This window comes from Lottia gigantea, assembly GCF_000327385.1.
Source record: "Lottia gigantea unplaced genomic scaffold LOTGIsca_148, whole genome shotgun sequence".
NCBI lineage: Eukaryota > Metazoa > Mollusca > Gastropoda > Lottiidae > Lottia > Lottia gigantea.
This window is the reverse complement of record NW_008707761.1, coordinates 370972-389730: the sequence shown is the minus strand read 5'-3', so window position 1 is coordinate 389730 and position 18759 is coordinate 370972. Positions and strand designations below refer to the sequence as shown.

The window sequence follows — 18759 nt, the reverse complement described above, 5'->3', positions numbered from 1 at the left end:
TAAAAATATGTAAATATAATAAAATGGAACAGTATTAAAGTAAGTATGTATGTTTATCATTATATCTGACTGCCAGTCGGGTCAAAAAGATGCTCCAAAATGTCTAATGACTACATTTCTATCAGAATAAGACAATTTTATGTTAGATTTGACAATAGAATATATCATACTCACTGTAATATGTAGAGGGGTCAACCCCATAAAACCTTGAGAATTGACCTCTGACCCTCCATCTAATAATGCTGTTATAACGCCATGGTTACCAGACTGTGATGCCAGATGAATTGGTGTAAAGTGCCTTTTATCTCGATTTTCTGACGAATTAATACAAAAATATTTATATTGTAAGAAAAATTTAAAAGTATGAAAACTCTGTATAAGACAATCATTAAAGATGGGTTTCCTTATTTTTTAGTGTCAAATTAAGATAAACTCTTTGATTATGTATTTCTTAATCATATCATTATGTTCAATCACAAATGTCCATGTGTATACAGTCTGGATAAACAAAAAAAAAAGACTTTTTGACCTTTCTTGATTGGTCACTCATTGGAATTCTGCTGGTTATTCTCTTCTAATTTAACTAATTATGAATTCATTATGGACATGTGAGACAAACTGGTATTTTTCCAAGTCATTAGAACACCTCTTCTTTCTATTCATATAAGTATTAGCATTTTGATTTTCATAAATAAAAATAAGGGAACCCATCTTTAAGAAGCAAGAAAGAAGATAAACAAATAAAAATTACCCAGTTGAGCACCGTAGTGAATCAAATTTTCAACCAGGTCTGTAGAAATAGTAGCTCTGGATAAACAAGAATAATGTAGACAAGTTTTTCCATCATTATCTTCCATATGGATATCTCTGAAAGTATAAATATTAAGAATTATTCATGACTATTTGGACAAGATAGAATTTTATGTATTCTGGATAAACAAGAATAATGTAGACAAGTTTTTCCATCATTATTTTCCATGTGTATATCTCTGAAAATTCCACATTTTCAAAAACCAAAATTTGATTTTATTACACGGACAAGATAGCTACCAAAATACTATGAAGTAAATATCTTATATACTATTTGTATAGTCATCTAAATGTTTGCCTCACAGAATTATATGCATTGTTTTTTAGGACAGACCATACATGTGTACAGGTCAGGAAAAAAAATTTGGAGATTTGCTTGAAAAATCTGGAGATTGGGTGAAAAGTCGTGAGATTTTTCCAAACCGTGTAAATTCATGATTTGAAACTCCATATTGATTCTTTTTTTCACTTTTGTCTGTCCGACAGACTGTAGCTCTGCAGGTTAGAGAATTGAAATCTTGTAATCATATCCTGGGTAAGGTCAAAATAATTAAACCAAATACTTACGCTCTGTGTTTCAACAATTCTTTAGCCACCTCAATGGGATTATAATGACGATGAAGTTGTACGGATAGTCTTTCAAACAACTGGATGTCCCGAGCTACCAATAACAAGGGAGATAAACCCTCGGCATTCACACAATTTATATCTAATACTTTATTCTGAGACTGGAAAGAGAGAAATTCAAGATAAAGAGCTATTGAAAGGGACAGATTCACTATTTTGGGGGTGTTGATTTAAGTCTTGAATATATGTTAATAGTTATCAGAAGTACTAGAAATGTACGAAAATCACATAATTCTTTTAAAAATACTTCAAACTAGGAATTTTACTTTCTATTTCAATATATGTCTTGTCTGTATAGGGTAGAGACTCAAGTTGTCATTTTAACATTAAACGCAGGGAATTTTGGACACACATGGATTTGAAGACTCAAATGTCGATGTTGAGCTGTGAACACTATTACTGATTGGCTTAGCTAAAAATTTCCGTTTCTGAGACTAAAGTATGATTGGTCACAAGAATGGCGAAACTGTCTCTTTAATAAGTCAATCAACTGACCTACTGTTTTTAAAGATGTCTAACATTAAATGATATAGTTATCAAAATATTTACTGTACCAGCTAATATTGATCAACCTTAGCTATCTGTAATACTGTTTAAATGAAAATTCAAGATCCTGTTTGTGTGCAATCAAATAAACAACTAAACATAGGATTAGTCCTGTTGCTACGAACTTATGGAATTTTTTACTGGCACAAGAGATGAACTCTAGCTATCAGTAATACTTTTTAAAATGAAAATTCAACATCCTGTTTGAGTGCAATCAAATAAACATAAGATTAGTCCTGTTGTTACAAATTTCAGAAATTTGTCACTAGCACACGAAATTCTTTATCAGAACTCAAAATATTGCTGTGTCATTGTTATTTGTTTGTTTCCTAAATAAGATAGTAATCAAACAGTCTGTGATAAGATAAGACATTTATTCTGTAAACTAAAGCCGAGAATAGATGTAGAGGTACGGTGTCCAGGGCGATGTCCGGTATAGAATGACCGATATAGTAGAAAATAGAAGAAGTGAATACACAAGGTAGAGGTTCGGACATGATTCGTTTCTTCTATTTTCTACTGTATCAATAATCTCGCACAGACATCCTACCTCATCTATTCCCAACTTCAGAAATTGTTTTTTAATTTTAGCACCTTAAATCAATTTCACAAACCTCATTCAAGCAGCAAAATATTAAAATAAGAGAGAGCTTAATGTCCTGATTGGGTTTCAAAAGAAGAGCAATGTCATGCAGTGTACAATAAGGTAAATTTTGTCCATTCAATAGTTATAGAATACTCTGATTGAAACAATTAGCAAGAAGTCAACAGAAAAAGAAACGTTAATCTACTTCTGAAAATTTTGTCTACAAAGAAACACTTACCAGTAATTTTCTAACGACTTTGATATTTCCCTGCCAGGCAGCCTGTTGTAACAAACGATGTGATGACTCTGTTGTTTTCTCCACAGAATCCAGTAAAATAGTTTTTATATTAGATGTGGCCATTTCTAGGGCACAGAGATGTTCATAATTATGTAACGTCGGGTCTGCACCATGTTTTAATAATATCTGTACTATCTGTAACAAAAGAATTGATTTTTAAGGAACGACAGATTGAAGATATGAAGGCACTAAACCAGGCAGATAATCAAAAACACATGCCGTGGCTTCAGAAATATTTTCACATTGAAGGAGATTCAAACCCTAGGAACCTAGAAGACAACAATATAACATAATCGACTGAGTTAATCCACTGCTACAAAAAGACAATATTTCAATTTGATCATAAGAAGGAAATATTAATGTGTATAATCTTATTTTGAACAAATATTATTTTCTACCATTAACTTTACAGGTGAATCATTTCAAACATTTCACAGAATTTAACTAAAATGGCTAAATGGACCTAGACTATATTCCTGATTACACTCAGTTTTCCAGAACCTTAGCAGAGGCTTAGTATTCAAAATGATACTTATTAATCCCCATTAATTAATTAACCCCTAATTACCTTAGAATGCCCTTTTTTCGCTGCCCACATTAAAGGTGTGTTGCCTGTTCGTTTATCCTTGACATCAATACACACCACTACGTCACCTCTTCGTTGTAGAATATGCTCAATTTTCTCATACTCCCCATCCTAAAACAGAAAATACAAAATTACAGGAATTTCTCTACAGAAAGAACATCCAAAAAACATAAATGTCAATATCATGTCGGTTTATATAAGTAAACAAACAATATTAAAACAGAACTTGAATCATGTTGTTACTTCACGCTATGCATTCCATCTTTTAGGATGAAACACAAAATATACCAATTTTGACAAGAATTTTGTCTACCTCTGCACTTCCTACTGATATGATCCTATCTTCCTGTTCGATGGAAAAAACCTCAAGTTTTACAAAAAATAAACAACCCTTACCCTCGCTGCTGCCAGAAACAAGTCATCTATATCATTACTAAGAATAGAAGTAGCTATATTGTAATATCTGGCAGACGTGGCTCGTGGTGGTCGTCGAGCGCCACTCTGACCAAACTGTGTTGCTATGTTTGGCGTTGACCTTGATGCTATCGTGGAGGTCGTTTCTGATTGGTTGACGTCTTGAGGTTGTAATTCTGGCATGATGAAGCTTGGTCCTCATCCTTTCTTTTCATTGGTTGAAATTATCAGAATGTTTCTATACTTCATCTATCTGAAAGAATTAAAGATTTTGACTAATATGGATATAAGATAGAAGATATAAGATATAAGATATCAATTTGTCTCAACCAATAAAAGAAGATTATTAGAAACACCACAAGACCGATGATTCCGTTGGTTTTACCTAGATCTTTCTTCATTGTATTAGCTTTAACAGTAGTTGAGGAGTCCACTTGTAGTACTATACTACTTTTACTTTCCATTTTGCCATAATTTGGACAAGAGTTTTGGTTAACAGAATTGTCTTGCTAGTACAGATTTTTATTTGAAACCCCTGATGGTACCTCTCATTTGAGGAGTCCACTACTATACAATTATTACTCCTGATTTTGTCCTGTTGTGGACGAGAGTATTGGTAAACAGAATTGTCTTGCTAGTACAGATTTTTATTTGAAACCCCTGATGGTACTTCTCGTTTGAGGAGTCCACTACTATACAATTATTACTCCTGATTTTGTCCTGTTGTGGACGAGAGTTTTGGTTAACGGAATTGTTTTGTTAGTACAGATTTTTATTTGAAACCCCTGATGGTACCTCTCATTTGAGGAGTCCACTACTATACAATTATTACTCCTGATTTTGTCCTGTTGTGGACAAGAGTATTGGTAAACAGAATTGTTTTGTTAGTACAGATTTTTATTTGAAACCCCTGATGGTACCTCTCGTTTGAGGAGTCCACTACTATACAATTATTACTCCTGATTTTGTCCTGTTGTGGACAAGAGTTTTGTTTAACGGAATTGTTTTGTTAGTACAGATTTTTATTTGAAACCCCTGATGGTACTTCTCGTTTGAGGAGTCCACTACTATACAATTATTACTCCTGATTTTGTCCTGTTGTGGACAAGAGTATTGGTTAACGGAATTGTCTTGCTAGTACAGATTTTTATTTGAAACCCCTGATGGTACCTCTCGTTTGAGGAGTCCACTACTATACAATTATTACTCCTGATTTTGTCCTGTTGTGGACAAGAGTTTTGTTTAACGGAATTGTTTTGTTAGTACAGATTTTTATTTGAAACCCCTGATGGTACTTCTCGTTTGAGGAGTCCACTACTATACAATTATTACTCCTGATTTTGTCCTGTTGTGGACAAGAGTATTGGTTAACGGAATTGTCTTGCTAGTACAGATTTTTATTTGAAACCCCTGATGGTACCTCTCGTTTGAGGAGTCCACTACTATACAAATATTACTCCTGATTTTGTCATGTTGTGGACGAGAGTTTTGTTTAACGGAATTGTCTTGTTAGTACAGATTTTTATTTGAAACCCCTGATGGTACCTCTCATTTGAGGAGTCCACTACTATACAATTATTACTCCTGATTTTGTCCTGTTGTGGACGAGAGTTTTGGTTAACAGAATTGTTTTGTTAGTACAGATTTTTATTTGAAACCCCTGATGGTACCTCTCATTTGAGGAGTCCACTACTATACAATTATTACTCCTGATTTTGTCATGTTGTGGACGAGAGTTTTGTTTAACGGAATTGTCTTGTTAGTACAGATTTTTATTTGAAACCCCTGATGGTACCTCTCATTTGAGGAGTCCACTACTATACAATTATTACTCCTGATTTTGTCCTGTTGTGGACGAGAGTTTTGGTTAACAGAATTGTTTTGTTTGTACAGATTTTTATTGTCAAGCATTCGATAAACTATTTTGATGAGTTCAAAAACGTTCATAAACAGTGAGCTAGACTCAAGAAATGCTTTGGCAGAGTATTATCGCTCTTCTGTAACACCTGATACCACTTTCTTACAACATCTTTTAACTCAAATTCCTTTCAGAGAGTCTACATAGCTAACAATGTTTATTTGGTACATAGATTTGTCAACTTGACATCTCTTTCAGAGAGTCCACTAGTCACATTAGCATATCTTTCAAAGAGTTCACATAGCTAATAATGTTTATTTGTTATATTTATTGAAAGAAATGAAGAATTAACAATAGAAGTATTTAAAGTACTATTAAGGTTATTGTTATAATATTTTATGTAAACACCAGACGTCAGGTAGTACAAATAAATTATAATAACACGATTTAAAAAATCACAGTGAGGTATTATTATACTTATATACCACTTTATAATCTCTATAATATATTATCTATCTAGAAATATTCTATACTAGAGATAATACACACTGACATAGAAAAAACATCTCAATGAGTTAAACTCTTGAGTTATTTAAATAAGACAATAAACCTAGGTCCTGGTGTACTACAGACTGTACACGTTAATCATCCCTTGACAATTGGAAATCAAAAAAGAGTAGGTGTCCTGGACTACTGGCAAAAAATTTCCCTCATTGGACACTCTATAGTGATGTCCATTGCTCAAATAAGGGTAGTGGGGAACTGTTATTAATAGTTATCTTTTTATCTATCTACTTATCCATATTTCAAACATATAGGCAGAATAATAGTTAGTGGGTACTATCAATATATACGTCTTTACATGTTCTTTTTTATTTATTCAATAGAGAAAAAAACCAAGTGGGGTCCTGGGGGGTCTTTTCATTAATATCACATGTCTTCAAATTACATTATTTACTAATAAATTTCATAGATATTGGCCAAATAAGCATAGTGGGGCATCAAAATTATTCTACATCTTAACATACAATTCTTTATTATTGTTGTAGGGTACAAGGGGCTTAAAGTATCTATATATGTAAAATTCAGCTGTGTATAGAAACCAGGCCAGGTTTTCTCTAAACGATCTAAGTGCTAGGATGTTTTAGATTCTTATCTTCTAACATTGATTCTAGGATATCCTAGCGCTAAAATCGTTTTGAGAAAACGGGGCCTGATCTTTAATTTTTATCAATATGTATCAATGCATAAAGTAAATATTAAAAACAGAACCTGAAACATGTTGTTAATCAGAGTTTCACGCTAGGTGTTCTATGTCGCTATTTTAACAGTCATAATTATTTTTATCAATATATAATATATAACATATAATATAATACATAATATAATATAACTGATAAAAACAGTAGATTAAAACTGACACTTCCTTGTTTTTATGTTAACTAGCTATGAATTTGTCAATCAAGAAATTTCAGATCAAGCTTTTCAGCATTCTATTAATCTGCCAATTTTTAAAACTTTTCAGAAAAATTTAAACAGTGAGATCTGAAGTTTGTAAGAGAGAGTATAGTTCTACCTGACAGTAGAGTATCAGAAATTTCTACATGTTGTTCCATGAAGAGTTTGGTATACCTATATATAATATTACATGTAATACCCATATTAAAAAATCAGTATGTTCTGAAAGCAATAATAAATATCATATGTACTGGCAAAGTTACTTTTTCCAACTGTGTAATTCATTACTATTGTACAAATTAAAATTAACTATTGAAGTGTTAAAATAATAGAAATATTTCAAACCTGAGTATAACAATCAATAATCATGAATCATTTAATCGTAACATCACTCATTCCATTTTAATACAACATAAGTTAGTCCCCATTTAATACAATGGCATGAGACTGTGAAATTAGAAAAACCAGGAGAAGGTTCTTGGGACTTGTTAAGAATGAATATAGGGTTTGCATAAAGTGTGCAATAAGGGAAATTTTGCCATGACAGTAGCGTTAGCCTACTCTATTTCAATCTGTCGAGGGATCTTTAACGTGCACAGCCTGTAGCACACGGAGCCTCAGTTTATTGTCCCATCCGAACGACTATGAGAACAAATCAAAAGGGGTTGATGTTACAATTGGTCCAAATAGGAAAACATCATGTCTTTTGGGGATGGTGACAGGGTACGTTCACTCTCTTAAAGACCCTCCGTAAAGATTTCCAACCCTAACAACCTACGTGCAGCTAACACGAAGAAGAATTCCCTCTCCCCTCACCATCCATGTCTGAATTATTGAATAATAGAGAAACTAATAACCATACCTTTACTGAAGATACACTTATATTAATCATTCAAAAACATCAGGAATTCTAATCAAATTAATCATCTCATTCAAATCAAGTCAAAAATTAACAAAATATCAAAATTCAAAACATCAGTATATTGTAGAGAAGATACTACTGAATATATTGAAACTATAAAGACAGAAGTCAGGCATAACTGAACAAATTGAAATTTTCAAAAAGAAAATCCTCATACCTCATAGTGATTTACTAAATATTAAATATTAATTCCAAATTCAAATAAAATCAAATAATGGTGACATCCAGAACATAACTTCAGTACATGCTAAAGAAACACAATATAAAATATAATAGGTAAGTTAGTCATGTAAAATTTATATAAAAAGTCTGCATACCTTCCCTCAATATTAATTAATCCCAAAAGCAAATCAAGTCAAAATTTGACAAAATCCTTAAAACCCTAAAAAAAACTTCAGTACATTCTAGAGAAATCACAATAGAAAATCGAACAGGTAAGTTTAGTCAGGTAAAACTAGCTATCTCTCTAATCTCAATACAATGATTTGTTTAACAGACAGACTGAAACAAGACAAGACATGATCTTAGTTAAACCTCTAGACTTCAATATACTAATAACAATCCTTATACTACTCTTTTAACATAGGGTAGATAAACATCTTATTTATATTTCAAAAATAGTTAAATACAAATAGGTGAAAGCTGAGAATAATACCAGAAGCACTGGCCAAGTCTGATATGATAAACCATTATACTACTCTAATGTTAGATAAGGCAGATAAAAGTCAAAATATTACTTTTTTTTATCTCAAAAATAGTCAAATAAATATAGGGGGAGGAAGGGGAGGAGGGGGAGGGGAAGGAGGGGGAGGAGGGGGAGGAGGGAAGGCGAAAGCTGAAAATGACATCAGAAGCACTGGCCAAGTCTGATATTTGATATTACTGTACTAATGATAAACCATTAGGCTACTCTAAGACGGGGTAGATGAAAATATTCCTTTTTTTTTTTATTTAACAATGAGGAAAGAACCTTTAAAAGAGATTATAAAGAGATTTTCTTAACATTTTATATGTATCAGAGACATTGATAGCATCAATTTACATCATTCTAATTTTACATCAGATGTCTGTGGATCCTGTAATTCCACTTAAACTAAGAGTTTGATGATGTCACTAATTGCAAAATATCCTTTATTACATAAGACCCTTAACGGTTAACGACATCATCAAACACTTTGTTTTGAATCTACTTAATGAACCAATTTACAGATTAAAATAGAACTCATTCAGCATTCATTGTATAAAACTATCGGCTTTTAACAAGAAAATTCTGATAAAATATGCATAATTATCAATAATAAAATAAAAATTTTAACTGTTTTGATTAAATAATATATCAATCAATGTTCTAAATATGGTGGCCACTGGTGTATTTATAGATCTAGTCTCCTAATACTAGTCTTATAACAACACGTTTAACAATAGACAATAGGTATCAATCAATAGGTATCAATCAATAGGTATCAATCAATAGGTATCAATCAATAGGTATCAGTCAATAGGTATATCAATAGGTATCAATCAATAGGTATCAATCAATAGGTATCAATCAATAGGTATCAATCAATAGGTATCAATCAATAGGTATCAGTCAATAGGTATCAATCAATAGGTATCAATCAATAGGTATCAGTCAATAGGTATCAGTCAATAGGTATCAATCAATAGGTATCAATCAATAGGTATCAATCAATAGGTATCAATCAATAGGTATCAACTTCTAGATGACCATTGATCTTAAAATAAACCTCAAGACAATACCAATCCTAATACAATGATGACAGAAAAAATCTTTAATGATAAAGGTCGCGACCCTGTCAGGTCAGGTCATGTTTTGACAGCGTAAGTGCTATAACTACTCGTTATATTGAAAAAGATAATTATGTATATCTAAAAATAAGGCCAAGAGCTGGTAGAAGAATCCATCCGTTTGACGGTTTCCCACAGATTATTCTGATTAACATTAGTAAGGGAAGATCTCACCAAATCACTGGTCTTAGTATCTAAACCATTTCTATAATCAAGATATAACTGGAATAATTTTTTCAGCATTCTTTTTAAAATTGATTTTATGTAGAATAAAACAGCAAAAATAAACAAAATCTACCAAAATTTTAGCAAGATTTGTGTCAAAAGCTACTTATAACTTATACTTGAAATAAAACCAAAACAAAATATTTTCACTGTTAAAAAAGTGCTCAATATATCAATTATAGAGTGATATAGAAATACCACTGTGAAAATAGTACTCAATACATCAATTATGGAGATCTGGAAATATTTCTACTCCAAATAACGTATCCAGAAATAAGACTTAAAACCCAGAATAGCCTCAACAAGATCTGACAGTCATATTATTACATTTAAATACCAGGCAGTGACTTAAAAATATCAGACTGATTCAGGCCCGTAGCTAGCCCAGGGTCTCTAGGGGGCCAAATTTTTTGAAGGGGGGATCAAATTTAGCGACTCAACAAGTCATTTAAGTCATAAAATTTTTTTAGGAGGGGAGGGGGCGCTCAACCTACGGATCTGGACTGATTATTAAGCTAACCAGCAAACTTGTAAACGAATAGTCCTTGTTTCAGACCTAGGCCTGTGCTTTCTAGGAGTTAAATTCTTATTTCACCTTAACACCAATTGACAGACTTCAATGACTTGAAAATATCAGACTGATTGAAAGATTCGTTTATTTCAGTTACATACTAAAAAATATAAAAGAGACTTACCACAATTTTAACAAAACTTGCTTCAAAAGATTAATTAGATATACATATTTACTACAAATAACATGTACAATTTTTACAATTTCTAACATTTAACATCAAACAATAAAACCCAGAAAAAAACACAGCATACACTTATAGAGAAATTATATCTAGAAATAAGATGTTAAAACTAGAATAGGGTCAATTCTTTATTGACTGTCTATAAAAATATAAAAATAAACAAAGACTTATTGACCTATAAACCTCATTTAACCAATCATATCACTCCATTGTTTACAAACTATCCAATCAGATTAAATTACTATCTAGTATTATGTTTTTACTCTGGCTCGATGCCAGCGAACACCAACCTTCTGACTGGATACTCGACATCAACATTAAACCTTTTAGAGAGTTCGTATTAAAGGGATTGTAAAGAGGTTTTCTAAACTTGCATTTATATTGTGAACTCTGATAGCATCAATTAGCACCATTCCAATTTTCAATCAGATATCATGGTTCCTGCAAATCCACTAAAATTAAGTGTTTGATGACGTCAATAATTGCAAAAGGTCTTATGTGATACTAGCATATTTTGCGATAAGTTACGTCATAAAACACTTAGATTAAGTGGAATTACAGGAACCACAGACATCTGATTGAAAATTGGAATGGTGCAAATTGATGCTATCAGTTTCAAAATTTACAAAACCTCTTTACAATTCCTTTGACTAGTTTTGTGAAATAAAAAACTTTGATGAAACCAAAAGACGTGACATAAAAGGTGAAGGGGGATTATGATGGTAAGACTGAAATATAAAAATATTCATCTTTCTGAATATATCTTGGTTTGGCGAAAAAACCTGCAACTTCAGAGGCGTTCAGTGTGCAATTATGGAAATAACTGAGTCCAATCCAATCCAAAGATGGGTTCCCTTATTTTCATTTATGAAAATGAAAATGCTAATACTTATATGAATAGAAAGTAGAGGTGTTCTAATGACTTAGAAAAATACCAGTTTGTTCACATGTCCATAATTAATTCATAATTAGCTAAATTAGAAGAGAATTACCAGCAGAATTCCAATGAATGACCGATCAAGAAAGGTCAAAAAGTCTTTTTTTGTTTATCCAGACTGTACTTATATGGTCATTCATGATTGGTTAAAACTCTTTAGTTATATGCAATAAGAACAAAATGATATTATTAATAATACATGATAATTCATTAGAAACACCAAAAATCAAAAGGTTTGTTTAATTCAACATAAAAAAATAAGGAAACCCATCTTTAACATTTGACTAATGCTGCTTAACCTGCAAATAGTCTTCATTACAATCTACATAGTATATCTTGTTTATTATTTTTAGAAGTAGAAAGTGGGATGGAAAACTCATCTCTAGTGGGAAAAAAGAATTTACTATTATCAAAGAAGACAACACAATTGTCAATAACAAAGAACTTATTCTGTTTTCAAAAGAAAAAGTCATCAAAAGACCAGATAATTGTGGATTCCCAAGATAATACTACAAGACAAATCATCCACTCCTTGTTTATGATACAAGTCAATACCTTTCAACTTTAACTATCTAAAATCAACCACACAGATTAAATGCAGTCTTCAGAGACCAGGACTACATAATGTCTGTCATAGATGTTAATATTTTATATTTCAGTACTGAAAACTATTTGTCCTTCGAAAAAACAAAACAACGATGTTGTAATATGGATTTATTTGCCAGTCATGTTTGACTGGAGATATAAAATTCTGGATAGTATGGTGTTGTTTAGTGTGATTGAAAATCGATTGTCCTTACAAGTTTACCAAAACCGTTGTTGTATTGATTTATTTGCCAGTCATGTTTGGCTGGAGATATAAAATTCTAGATAGTATGGTGTTGTTTAGTGTGATTGAAAATCGATTGTCCTTACAAGTTTACCAAAACCGTTGTTGTATTGATTTATTTGCCAGTCATGTTTGGCTGGAGATATAAAATTCTGGATAGTATGGTGTTGTTTAGTGTGATTGAAAATCGATTGTCCTTTCAAGTTTACCAAAACCGTTGTAGTATGGATTTATTTGCCAGTCATGTTTGGCTGTTGATATAAAATTCTGTTTTAATTACATCCTTAGTATCAGTAGGGACTACTGGTAAATGAAATATTAAAATGTTAGTTGTAAGTAGAAGCCACTCACAATCTTATGGATATTTAAACTAAGAAATGTAACAATCCTCCACACTACAGAGATGAAACTGAAATCCATTAAAAAATATTTCTAACATGATTAAATTTCTAAATATACTGCCATTATTTTTGTAGGATCCTCAAAGCTAATTTATATACCAGTATTTGTAATAGACCAAATAATAAACTTATTAAGTTTTTTAAAAGAAATAAACACTTTCCTTGTCATTTTCTCTCCATTTGGAACCAAAATACTTACAAATTTTAGAGTCAAGGGCCACATTTTCATGGTCTATGTTCTTAGATAAAAACAATAAAATAAAATGTCTTTTTTTCATAACAAATAAATATGTTGATAATATTAATGTATATTTACCTTAAAAACTGATCAAATTTGCCTCTTTATAAAAATAAACACATTACAAACATAAAAACATCTCAAAAAAACATGTAGAGTTATATCACAGTCTTTATTCACCAATGAAATAAAAAACACAATATTTTTCTTTGTGTTTAAAATAGTTAGTTTTTATTAGTACTGTCTATTTTTATAAATGATTTAGTTCAATAGTACAAGTCTAGTAGCATACTACAAATCCTCATTGTAATATCTGTTGGGTTTAATCCAAGTCTTATCCTGTATCTTACTATATAGTCCAAATGTCATAACATAACTATACAACAGAATTTCTATAAAATCTATTAAAAGCATAAAACTGAGTAATTCTTTATAAAACTCACCAATATATTTAAGAATTAAACGTTGGTCTTACTAGAATTATTTGTGTAAACGCAATTGATCATGTGACAAACTAAATAAATGATGAAGTCATGGTGTTAACACACTAATAATGATATTGAGACGTTAAATTCTTATATTTATATTTAGATACTTTTATTAATATAATTTTTATATGTTTTATATGATCAGTTATTTGAATTTGCCACAAATCTTAGATTGCGTCATTGTTGTGCTTTGATGACGTCATAGTGTCACTTGACAAACTACAGTTTATCGAAAAATAAACGCCAGTTAGTGTAACTAAATGTAGTAGGTAGGCCCTAGTCCTTGTTTTATAAAATTCACTTAACTTTTTCTACAATAATGTTCAGTTCAGAACTTAGAATGAGTCGCTAGAAAGGCAGATAATGTTCATCTCTTCAAAACTTAACACTGATTTTAATATAGCCTATTATGATTTATTGATGGTTTATTGTTGATCAGTAATCTTCGCCTCTTTCAATAGTCATTCTATTTCTGAACAGACGTGAAATATACAAAACAAATCAAAATGTATGTCATTAAACGGAAACAGATGACAATAATTAATCAGTAACGATACTTACCGTACATCTTATCAGTCCGAGTTATAATCCAGTTAATTAATTAATTGATCACACCTGAATCATAATAATTCCGTTTTTTATTTCCCCCTTAGTAACAAAATAGATGTTTAGTCGCCATTTTGACGCTATTTTTGTCACGTGATGGTAACGTCATAACAAGTGCGCTTAAAGATACGGTGCCTAGATTCTTTTATGATAAAATCAAAAACTCTATTTTATAATGGAAGGGGAATTTCTATCTACCTGTGATTGTTATACAGAATATTTATATGATTAGAAATTATTTACAGATAGCTAATGTAATAAATATACCAAATAAACAATTTACCATGTAGACTCTCTAAAACTAAGCATTTCAACCCGGTTTCTCCCTGTCAGTGATGCAGGTAAGAGGCGCTGACATCGAAAAAGCGTCTGGGACAATAAACCGAGGCCCCGTGTGCTACACGTTGTGCTACACGTTGTGCACGTTGAAGATCCCTCGACAGTTGGAATTGAAAAAGTACAGGCTAATGCAGCTGTCCTGGCAAAATTTCCCTCATTGCACCCTGCATGGCGTTGCCCGTCTTCATTAGCTTACATGGTGCAGAAAAGTAGGACGTAAAACTCCATTCATTTCAAGCCAGGATGCCGGGTCCATCTATTAGTTTCAGAAAATATTAATTTGTTACTTTCTTTATGACTACCTGAAACATGTATATCTCTTATTTCCCCTTTTTCTGCACATAACAGCAGCCTAATCGATGTTACTGAATTTTTTTGCCTTGGCCTGTGCTTTTGTAATTTGTAATTTCAATTATATTGCTTTAACAACCACTTTCACCCATGAATTGGATCTTGGCTACATATCCATTATGACCAGATTGAAGTCTGTGGCCTCAAAGTAGGCCTGTAGGGTAGGTGTAATTTGCCTATGATTTTGATAATATTGATATCTGTTGTCTGCTAGTTAGTTTAACAAATAGTTCTGTAGATCAGGCCCTTCTCCATTCTCTAGACCTTCTCATTAACATAACTAACAATTTCCTGTATTAGTTTCAATTACTTCCCTTTCAACTCTTTCTTTCAAGTATTTACATACTCCCCATTGACCTGAGGTCAATATGTTCCCCACATTTACAGACAATCAGGAAATTTCAATATCTGATTTTTCTTGGGAATGGAATATTTATTATGTAAACTTGTACACAAATCAGAGTACTCCACAGAAAGCCTGTTAACTATAAACCATTACAGTCTTTCTGTCGAGAGCTCTAATTGCTAGCGTACACTCCAATTAAATCACTGCATTCAAGGTGGTTATTGCAGTCAAGGTATAGGACACAGATAGTAATAGATATTGTGAAGATAGACTAGTATGACAGTTCTGAATTAAAACTCCATTACTTTAGCTAAATAAGAAAGATTCAGATCGCTGCCAGTGACACAGTCAAGGGAGATAATCAGCTATAATAATACTAATACTAAGTGAATGTTAAAATATTTATTAAAAGGTAAGAAAACTGGTAACAATTGAAATAAAATAACATCAACAATTAAACTGGACATCAAATAATAAAATTCCATAATATTAGAATAAACAAAGAAATTGTTCGAATACTCATTGTTGAAAGGGATTGTAAAGAGGTTTTCTTAATTTTCGTTTGTATGGGGAAGACTTACAATATCAATTTGCACCATTCCAATTTCAATCAGACGTCTGTGATTCCTGCAATTCCATTAAAACTAGGTTTGTTTGATGACTCTTGCAATTCCACTTAAAATAAACATTTTATGACATCACTAATCGCAAAAGCTGCTATATATATATAAGAACATTTGCGATAGTGATGTCATAAAACACTTAGTTTTAGTAGAATTGCAGGAATCACAGGCGTCTGATTGAAAATTGGAATGGTGTAAATTGATGATATCAGTGTCCACTATACAAATAAAAAGTTTTTTATCTTTACAATCCCTTTAAAGGAGAAAATATACACCAATATTCAAAGAAAAACTACATCTTAGAATTAACATAAAATTTAAGAATTTTAAACTTGACAAATAAGAGCCAGTAGATATACCTGGTGTAATAAATAACATAACAGAATTCCAAAAAAAACTTAGTAATTATCCATAAATATGCATTTAACTATTGAAAAACGCTTAATATCAAGATTAAGAGTTTTTCAATAATTACTTAGCTTTTAGACTTTTCCAATTTTCTAGATTTGACAGGGATTTTGTTGTAACTTTGTGACACCAGGTAAGTTCACTGATGAATATATACTCATATTGACCATTCTTGAGAAATTAAATTTTATGTTCATTCTAAGATGTAGTATCACTTTAAAATATGACTGAGAACTGTTGTGATCTATGATACATTCTCACCAATTAGAAGACAGATAATGATCAATGACTTATTCAAGGTCATCAGAATTCTGCACACTAATCGAGATCGGAACCCACAGCCACCATTAGCTTGAAGTTACCAAGCAAAAGAAATCAATGTTCTAACTAGCTGTACTATAGAACATCACAAAAAGAGGCATGATTTCAAAGTAATTTTTTTAATCCTGTAGAAACATTAAGGGGTTGAGATCACATCATTTATCTAACCATACTATTTTTAGTATTCAGCTGAGTTATATTGTACACAACGTTTCAACAATTTACATCGTCATCAGGTGAAAAGTACATGTATTTGTAAAGTTGTTTTCAATCAACCAGTCTTCATATTTCTTCAAACATTGGTGAAATCAAATAACTTTAACAAGAATTTTAAAATATTGCATAATAATAATTAGAATACCAGGTCAACAGAACATTATTTATTTATAAAGGACGTTAGATTTCTTATTGCAATAAAACCTAGGTACTAATACTCAAATAAACATTCTTTATCACATCAGAGGACCATCAAAAATATAAACACCAACAATCTAGTTTGTTTTGAGATAGAACAAATAGTAATTAAAACTATACAAGCCAGACCTATATTGTGTTTAATACTTTAACTACCTACAAATATAAAAAGAACTGCCCGTGTTTATGTCTGGAACTGTGCAAAGATACTAAATACTTCTGCTTGACCATTGATGTGTTCATTCCATTTTTATCCGATTTTCTAAACGAACAGAAAAATAAACGAAACCCACCACACAACACATACTGTCAATAGCCATTCTGACGACGTTCCAGTAATGGACACCACGCCTGGTCCAATATTTAAAATCACCATCTAATATCACCGCCATAAACATTATAATTACACTAGAACAGAGGCAGATATCTCGTACGAAAAACCCAGTGATAAAACCTAACGAACACGTTGCCATAACAACAGTCACAATAAACCTACTCCAATCACCACCAGGCACGTGACTACCAAACGCCTCTTTAAATTCAGTGTTATTATTAAGAGCGTACATATAAGCGAAGAAATAAATTCCGAGTAATATTTCTCCAATACGTTGTAATTGTTGGCGACTTGCTAGAGATTTTTTTTCCTGAAAACTTGAATAGAGGATATAGATGCCAGCACAACCAACATGACGAGTTGCTATCTGTATCTGAAATTATAAATATAATAACATTATTAGCCATGGGAACTCTCTAATAAATCATGAAATTAGCCACATAACACTCTGAAAGTGCTGGCAATTTGACAAATCCAAATACTGAAAGAAAACTTTTAGCAATGTGGACTCTCTAAAAGGGATGTCAAGTTGACAACAATCTAGAAATCATGAAATCAGCCACATGACACTGTGAAAGGGATGTCGAGTTGACAAATCGAAAAAAAATTTATGAACTATGTGCACTCTCTGAAAGGGATAACAAATTTACCCATGTCAAGGTTCCAAAGCTCTAACCAACTGATTTACAACCGGTCCTCAATGGAGCTACAAAATAAGCAGTGAAAAGGTTACTTACTCTGTGCCATTCAGAATATTTAAGTTTAGGGTTGGCGTAAAATGTATAAGCGAAATAGAGCAGCTGTCCCGCATACACTAACAATACTGGTTTGGACATATATTTCAATGACATCATCAGACCACAAATTAAAGACACGCCAAGATTGATGTAGATTATCATTGGTTTAAAGGGCGGATAACTGAAATATAGAAAAATTGTTGTGAACTGATAGAAAAAAAACTATCATTTTTAAACTTAGGTACTGGAGGATCTTGTCTACCGCTCAAGGAAAACAGATTCACAGGGTCTAATCTACCAGCTGGTCCTTAACCAAACCTCTTGGCATTGATCTTTCCTAGATTATCCATACCCATTTACAGCTGGATTAACTGGAATTATGCTGACTTATTTAAGGTCACCAGACTTTCACACAATGACAGAGATTACAACCCATGAGAACCATTTTTTCTATGTAACCAAAAAAAGATGTCATGTTAGGTTTTCAAAGCTT

The 18759-nt window shown here is 31.9% G+C and overlaps 1 protein-coding gene across 1 annotated transcript; it reads right to left on the bottom strand.

The window, feature by feature from the left end:
* Positions 1–17459: 17459 nt before the first annotated feature.
* Positions 17460–18622, bottom strand: LOTGIDRAFT_238498 (hypothetical protein; the record flags this gene model as incomplete). Its single annotated transcript, XM_009050271.1, has 3 exons — positions 17460–17902; positions 18267–18447; positions 18585–18622. Coding segments are annotated over 3 exons (660 nt in total), but the record flags the coding sequence as incomplete, so codon positions are not given.
* Positions 18623–18759: the final 137 nt, after the last annotated feature.